This window comes from Hibiscus syriacus, unplaced genomic scaffold (genome assembly GCF_006381635.1).
Source record: "Hibiscus syriacus cultivar Baekdansim isolate YM2019G1 unplaced genomic scaffold, ASM638163v2 tig00112281_pilon, whole genome shotgun sequence".
NCBI lineage: Eukaryota > Viridiplantae > Streptophyta > Magnoliopsida > Malvales > Malvaceae > Hibiscus > Hibiscus syriacus.
In genome coordinates, this window is record NW_024063292.1 from 722,576 (window position 1) to 729,725 (window position 7,150).

The following is a 7,150-nucleotide window of genomic DNA, read 5'->3' on the forward strand; positions in this document are numbered from 1 at the left end:
ATAAACTCCTCCTTTCTCCAATGAAAAATACCCAAAATTCAGTTGATGTTAGTAAAAGCTGTTTCCCTGCCAAATGCTATAAAGAAGCGTTTGACCTTTTAATAAATCTCGTCCGCCATGAATGACCACCCTTTTCTTCTTTATTCCTCTCCACTTTTCTAACGCAAAAACTACGTTAAAAACCCTCATCAAGCCTCTGAAGAAAACGTCAAAAACCCAAGAAACCTCTTCCCTTTTCTCATCAATTTGATTTGTTTCTCCATTTTTTGATCTGATAAAGTTTACCCTGTTTTTCATTTTCTGTGATGGCGGATATATTGAAGCAAATCTTGGCAAAGCCAATTCAGTTAGCGGACCAAGTGACGAAAGCGGCGGACGAAGCGAGTTCGTTCAAGCAAGAGTGTGCGGAGCTTAAGTCCAAGACAGAGAAACTCGTTGACTTGCTCCGGCAGGCGGCCCGTGCGAGTTCCGATCTTTACGAACGTCCCACGCGCCTTATCATCGATGATACCGAGCAAGTCCTCGTTAAGGCCTTGTCTTTGGTCCTCAAATGCCGCGCCAATGGCCTAATGAAGCGCGTGTTTACAATCATCCCTGCCGCGGCTTTCCGTAAAATGTCTTCTCAGCTCGAGAACTCAATCGGCAACGTTTCCTGGCTTCTCCGCGTATCGGCTTCCGGTGACGATCGCGACAATGAGTACTTAGGCCTTCCTCCGATCGCCGCAAACGAGCCCATTTTATGTCTAATATGGGAACAAATAGCGATCCTTTACACCGGCTCACTTGACAACCGGTCCGACGCGGCGGCTTCTCTCGTTTCCCTGGCCAGAGACAATGACCGTTACGGGAAACTGATTATAGAAGAAGGAGGGGTTGGACCGTTATTGAAATTACTCAAAGAAGGGAAAATTGAAGGTCAAGAAAACGCCGCCAAAGCAATTGGGCTTCTGGGTAAGGACCCTGAAAGCGTGGAGCACATGATCCACGCCGGCGTTTGCACGGTGTTTGCGAAAACCCTCAAAGAAGGTCCTATGAAAGTTCAAGCCGTGACGGCGTGGGCGGTGTCTGAACTGGCAGCTAATTACACAAAATGTCAAAATTTATTCGCTCAGCACAATATAATCCGATTACTCGTTAGCCATTTGGCGTTTGAAACCATTCAAGAACATAGTAAATATGCTATTGCTAGTAACAAGGCCACCTTGATCCATGCGGTGGTTATGGCGAATAGTAATAACGCCACTGTGAAAGTAGCTGTTGATGAAGATCATCAGAGTCCGGTTCTGCATCCAATGGGGAACCAAACCCCGAATCAGATGCACAATGTGGTTACCAGCACAATGGCAATGAAGGGAGGGGCGAAATCACCACAAAAGCCGAGTACTAATCATGTTAGGAGTAACAGTCAGGGAAATGTGAAGCAATTTCATCATGTTTATTATCAACCGCAGCAATCTGGCGCGACTATGAAGGGAAGGGAACTCGAAGATCCTGCCACCAAGTTCTATATGAAGGCAATGGCAGCTAGAGCTTTGTGGCATCTTGCCAAGGGGAATTCTTCTATTTGTCGGAGTATCACCGAGTCTAGAGCATTGCTATGTTTTGCAGTTTTGTTAGAAACAGGTACCTATGATGTGCAGTTTAATTCGGCTATGGCATTAATGGAAATCACAGCTGTGGCAGCACGGGACACCAATTTGAGAAGGTCTGCCTTTAAGCCGAATTCCCATGCTTGTAAGCTCATAGTTGATCAGCTGTTGAATATTATCGAGAAGGCTGATTCTGAGCTGCTAATTCCTTGTATCAAGGCTATTGGTAATTTGGCAAGGACGTTTAGAGCAACCGAAACAAGGATGATTGCCCCATTGGTTAAACTTCTTGATGAGAGAGAAGCTGAGGTTTCCAAGGAGGCTGCTATTGCACTCACCAAGTTTGCTTGCACTGATAACTACCTACACCTTGATCACTCCAAAGCAATCATTAGTGCAGGTGGTGCAAAGCATTTGATTCAGCTAGTGTATTTCGGAGAACAAATCGTTCAACTCTCGGCGTTGGTTCTCCTATGCTACATTGCCCTCCACGTACCGGATAGCAAAGAACTTGCCCAATCCGAGGCACTTACGGTGCTTGAATGGGCATCGAAGCAGTCCTACATGACCCAGGATGAAACTATAGACGCTCTTTTACAAGAGGCCAAAAGTAGACTGGAGCTGTATCAGTCAAGAGGTTCAAGGGGATTTCATTGATTCAATCACATTTCCATTGTAATTCCTTCTTCGAAACAATGTCCCGTCATTTTCTAATGGAGTGTACATACAGTTATCGGCCTTCCATCGGCGATCATAAGTATTTTTTCGTCATTTGCAGAGCTGCATTGCTGGTTTAAGGTCAGGAAGGAGTTCATGATGTAACACCCTAGACCCAGCCTATGCGTTTCGACTAAGTCTAGTGGATCACATTATGATTCTTAAAGACATTTTCTGAAATCGTTATTCAATCAATGTAAAATCACATTATAAATGTCATGAAATAAATTATACCATCAAAACCCAACTTGTAAATATAATACCAATAAGTAATAAATTAATTTAAAACAGGTCTTCAAAATCAAATTCACAATAAACCGAACAGTAATAGCAAAAGTGTCATCATCCTAAAATACGATACTTTAAAATAAGGTCCATGTCACCAAAATCAAGTCAACTAGCAAGATAAAACATTACAATCAGATATACTTCAAGAGATATGTTGATCCTCCAAGTGCTTGAACCGATGTATCTAACCAACAGTATCTGAAAGGGGGAAAAACATTTTCGAAAGGTGAGCTAGGCTCAGTGTGTCCCAATATTACCTTAAAATCACAATAGGTACATTAAACAAATCATAGTCCAGTAAATCTCATAAATTCATAAAAGAGTTTAACTTTTGAAAATCATAGTTTAAACTCTTTTCTTGTACACCATCAGTAATTTCCAAAACTATTTTCCATATAGCTTACTCTAAGCACACAGCAAAAAGAAAGCCAACCTAAGGATAAACTTTATAGCTTGTATCCTTAAGCCCGTAAGTCCAAGTCCATATAGCTTACCCTAAGCACACAGCAAAGGAAGCCAACCTAATGTATCTTGGGGCCCCAAGAGTCACATTAGGCCCATTCTGTTTATTAGCTTGATCAGAGCTATACTATTGTAATTCAATCCAAAAGTTCAATTGCACCGTGACACAAATTCCATAAATCATCACATTAAATTGATGCATCAATAAAACAGTAACCAAAGAACTCAGTGTACCTCATATTAAAACTAATAAAACAGTTCAGTAATAATTAGGGAACACACCTTGATAATAGGATCAAATAGTAGATCTACTGATTTCTGGTTTCACCACACTCTGCTACAGTTTTCGAACCTATTTTATAATAACACTATATTACTTATGGGTAACATAAATAAATCTCTAAAATCATAAAATTTATGGGTCTTACGTGTGAATACTGGCACACGTGGTTTAATTGATCTAGAAGAGCTGGGTCGAGCTGTCGAACGATCCGGAGAGTCTCTTGTACCTTCAAAAAATAATAATTTATCAGCCCCAAATCTTACTTAATTGTTCAAAGCTAAATTCTTAAGTATATAAGCATTTTTAGGGTTTGACTATCAATTTGGAGGATTTCGGGTTTGAATTTGGCCAAACGGATTGCAGAATCGGAATTAGGACGTCGAAAAACATAAAGTATGTCTTTTCGAAAATTTAAATTCTTGGTCAAAGTCAAAGTCAACCACTTTGACCAACGATTTGGAGGCCTTTGGGTTCGAATTTGACAAAACGGACTTCGGAAACGGATTCGGGACGTCGAAAACTATCAGAATAGGTATACTCGGAAAAGATTAACGGTCGTTTAATGGTCGGTCAAAGCCATTTTAAGTTTTGGTCAAAAGAAGTCAACAGTCAACTATCAACGGTCAACTGTCGGGTCGAGTCGGGTCAACGGTCGGGTCAGACCGGTCAAACCTGTTCGAACCGGTCGAAACCGGTCGAACCGGTTTTCAGCCACTCACTCTCCCTGCGACGGCGCATGTGGCGCGTGAGGCCTCCTCCGGGGGTCTAAAAATTACGGAAAATTTTCTAAAAATTATTTTGAGCGATTTCGAGATACTTACAAAGATCGGTTAAATGTTTGAACGGCGGAGAGCTCGATTTCAACTCGGCCGAATCTTTGACTGCTCCACCTCCTCACGCGCCGCCGTCGACGGAGACCAAGGTTGACACCGGCGGACTCGAAACGGCACAAGGAACACGATGGTGCGGGAGGTGTCGAAAACCGATCAACGATCGGAGATGAATTTAAGATTTTCTCGGAGGTAGTGCTAAAAAAACGTCGAGACTTTGACTCGAAATTCACAACGTTTGGCAGCGTTTCGCTATAATTGATTTACTGGGTTTTGTTCACGGGTCGAAGATGAACACGACGGTGGTTTCAATTTTACGAATGGAGGTCGAACGGCGTCGGAAACGGGCTTGGAAGTAAGGGTACAAGAGGAGGAAATTTGAGCAATTATCATTTGTGTTTTCTGGTTTAAAACCAGAAAACACGCTTATAACACCAATCCTGCCGACAGTTTTAGGGGAAATTCAAGGCTTGATCCCTGAATTTCCTTTACTTCGAAAATAGCCTACACGTTTTCATAAATTTTAATTTAGTCACTTAATTTCACCCAATTACACCAATTTAAATTGTTTTTTTTTCCTCGGTTGTTACACATGATATATTGGTTATGGGGTTCATATTGTAAGTCCACATATTTTTTTGTTCCTTTGGGAATTATGTTTCCCGTTTGGGAATCACAACTGTATGTTGGTTTTTACTTATAAACTATAAATGCATTTATTCATATCTTTCTAATTTGCATTATTGATACTTTGACAAGTTGGTTATATCTTGGAACAGCTAGGAATGAGGTAATGTAGGGAAAAAGTTTTTCTGAAAAAAGATTGCAGATTATCAGGAGACAGGAAATGAAAATGGGAACCATTGATTTGAAGGTGAACCAATAATTGGGCAGTCTTTTACAAGTCCTATTGACCATAAAGGAATCGCTCATCCTCACACCTCAAACTTGAGGGTTTTTCTCATCAGGGACGGAGCCAGAAATCAAGCTCATAGAGGTGAAACACAGTTAACGAACCTCAAATGACCGACCTTGTCTGCTGCCACTTCATTTACAAAATACAAAATGGTATTCCATTTTCCTAACCCAACTACAGAGCTGCCTGCATTTATACCTTGTTGCAAGTTGGTAGTGAACAAATAAGAACATGTAACATGTTCTCACATGAGATAAACAGCAAGTTAAACCACTGGATAAGCTGAAAGCAATCTGTCATGAACTTTTCAAAGCAACCAAATAAAACGATAGGCCCAAATTCCTCTGTTCCAAAAATATGATTTGTGGGGGAAACGTCCATGTGCTTGTCAAAATCAACCCACTAGAGAAGATTGGATTTTTTTAGTTTTTACCCCAAATAAGTGTGCAGTAAATTTTCAGTTTACCATCACATGTTAAAAATTTAAGCCCATACCAACAGCAAGCTTGGAATAGTTAGCCGAGGGCATTTTTCATGGTGAAAGTGCATTCTGTGGTGCCAATTTTGTCTCCTTTGTGATGACATTCTTTATCTTGTTTAAAAGTTATGGGAAATCAAGGTTGACTTTGAAAAAGGGAAGTAGAGTAACCCTGATATTCACATGAACACCCATCGCTTTGCACTGTAGGATTCACATGCAAATGTCCTCCTTTCACAGTCACAAATAAGATAATTCAACTCTAACATCATTTCTTCTTCCGATGTTTGAATATTTCTTCTTATCCAAACTTGAAGGAGTTTTGTTATGTTACATCTGTTCCAAGGAGGCAAAATGACACAAGGCATGGGTTTTGTAGAAATGAAAGCTCAAAAATTTTGGTTGTTCTAGATATTCATCCATGTTGCTAGAAAATGATACTATTATCATCTTTGGTGATGCCCCATTTCTTTAATGGTTCAATCTAAAGAATCATGCCAACAACAAACCAACGTGGCTGTATAAATTCAGGGCAGCGTGTCAAAAGGAGAGCCCCTTGTTAAAGAGGACAGTATACATATTTCAATCACCTTTTTAGACTAACGGTTGTGTGATTTGTTGATCAAAAATTAAGATTGGAAAAGTGAAAGGGAGTTGAATGTAACATCTTCGGTGGAGATGAATAATTTGATTCAGCCTAGTCAAGAGTAAATGATTCACGGAGCAGCTTCTCTGTTAAAAAAAGATCAACCAACACCTCCACGTCTATCATCAAACTTACACTAATTTTGTCTTGTTGAATATCAGTCATACAAGTTTTGGTGGAACATGGAAAATAGAATATAACTTTACAACGAAATGTTATTAGGTTTCAGTGATGTTGGTTGGGCATCAACTGCACCTGTCAAATGGGTATTACAACTTGTATAAAATAAACTGTGCGATGGATGAGTGGCCCAAGCCTGTGATTCCAATCAAACTAATTGGACTTCCAATCAACTTAATGCAACGTAAGGCATGCTTCTTTCCGCTACAAAGCTCTCAATTCCCATTATTTTCTCCCAAAAACGATGGTAAAATAAAATCCAGAGAAGCCCCGATGTCTCCCAAAATTGTTTAACTATCCTTAAAAAAATTGTTTAACCGTACGCAACTTGTTTTCAAAAGTACTCAACCGCTTAAATTCATTGATTAATCCCAAATTCCGAATGCAATTTACATCATTGGTGACCAATAAAATAATAGTAAACTAGCACATCATGTTTCCTATTACTTGTGTGTATACTTATATTGCAAAGGCTTTATATTTGCCGAAGCCTTTTCCCTCCTTTAAAGGCAGCATTCCATGATGCTCACTTTGTATCAACAAGAGAATCCCAGTTGAAGGTCAAGTGAGCTGAACTAGCAAAGCTCACCTCCCTTTTCCTTTTTATATATACATTATCCTTCTTCTTTTTGGCGTTTATTAATACTATCCCACAGTAGACCCCGTACCTACCGGTTATCACCTACGTACTACTTTTAAATAGGTGTACAAATGAATCGAGTTTGAATAAATAAAGTTACGTTCGTGTTCAATTGCTTATT

The 7,150-nt window shown here is 40.0% G+C and overlaps 1 protein-coding gene across 1 annotated transcript; it reads left to right on the top strand.

The window, feature by feature from the left end:
* Positions 1 to 244: 244 nt before the first annotated feature.
* On the top strand, positions 245 to 2,401 carry LOC120177076. Its single transcript, XM_039183319.1, has one exon. The coding sequence runs from the start codon at positions 306 to 308 to the stop codon at positions 2,244 to 2,246; it is 1,941 nt and encodes a 646-aa protein (XP_039039250.1). The 5' UTR covers positions 245 to 305; the 3' UTR covers positions 2,247 to 2,401.
* The last annotated feature ends 4,749 nt before the right edge of the window (positions 2,402 to 7,150 follow it).

Bases quoted from the DNA above. Each gene is read 5' to 3' on its own strand.
- LOC120177076 (XM_039183319.1), top strand. From the start codon at position 306: ATGGCGGATATATTGAAGCAAATCTTGGCAAAGCCAATTCAGTTAGCG.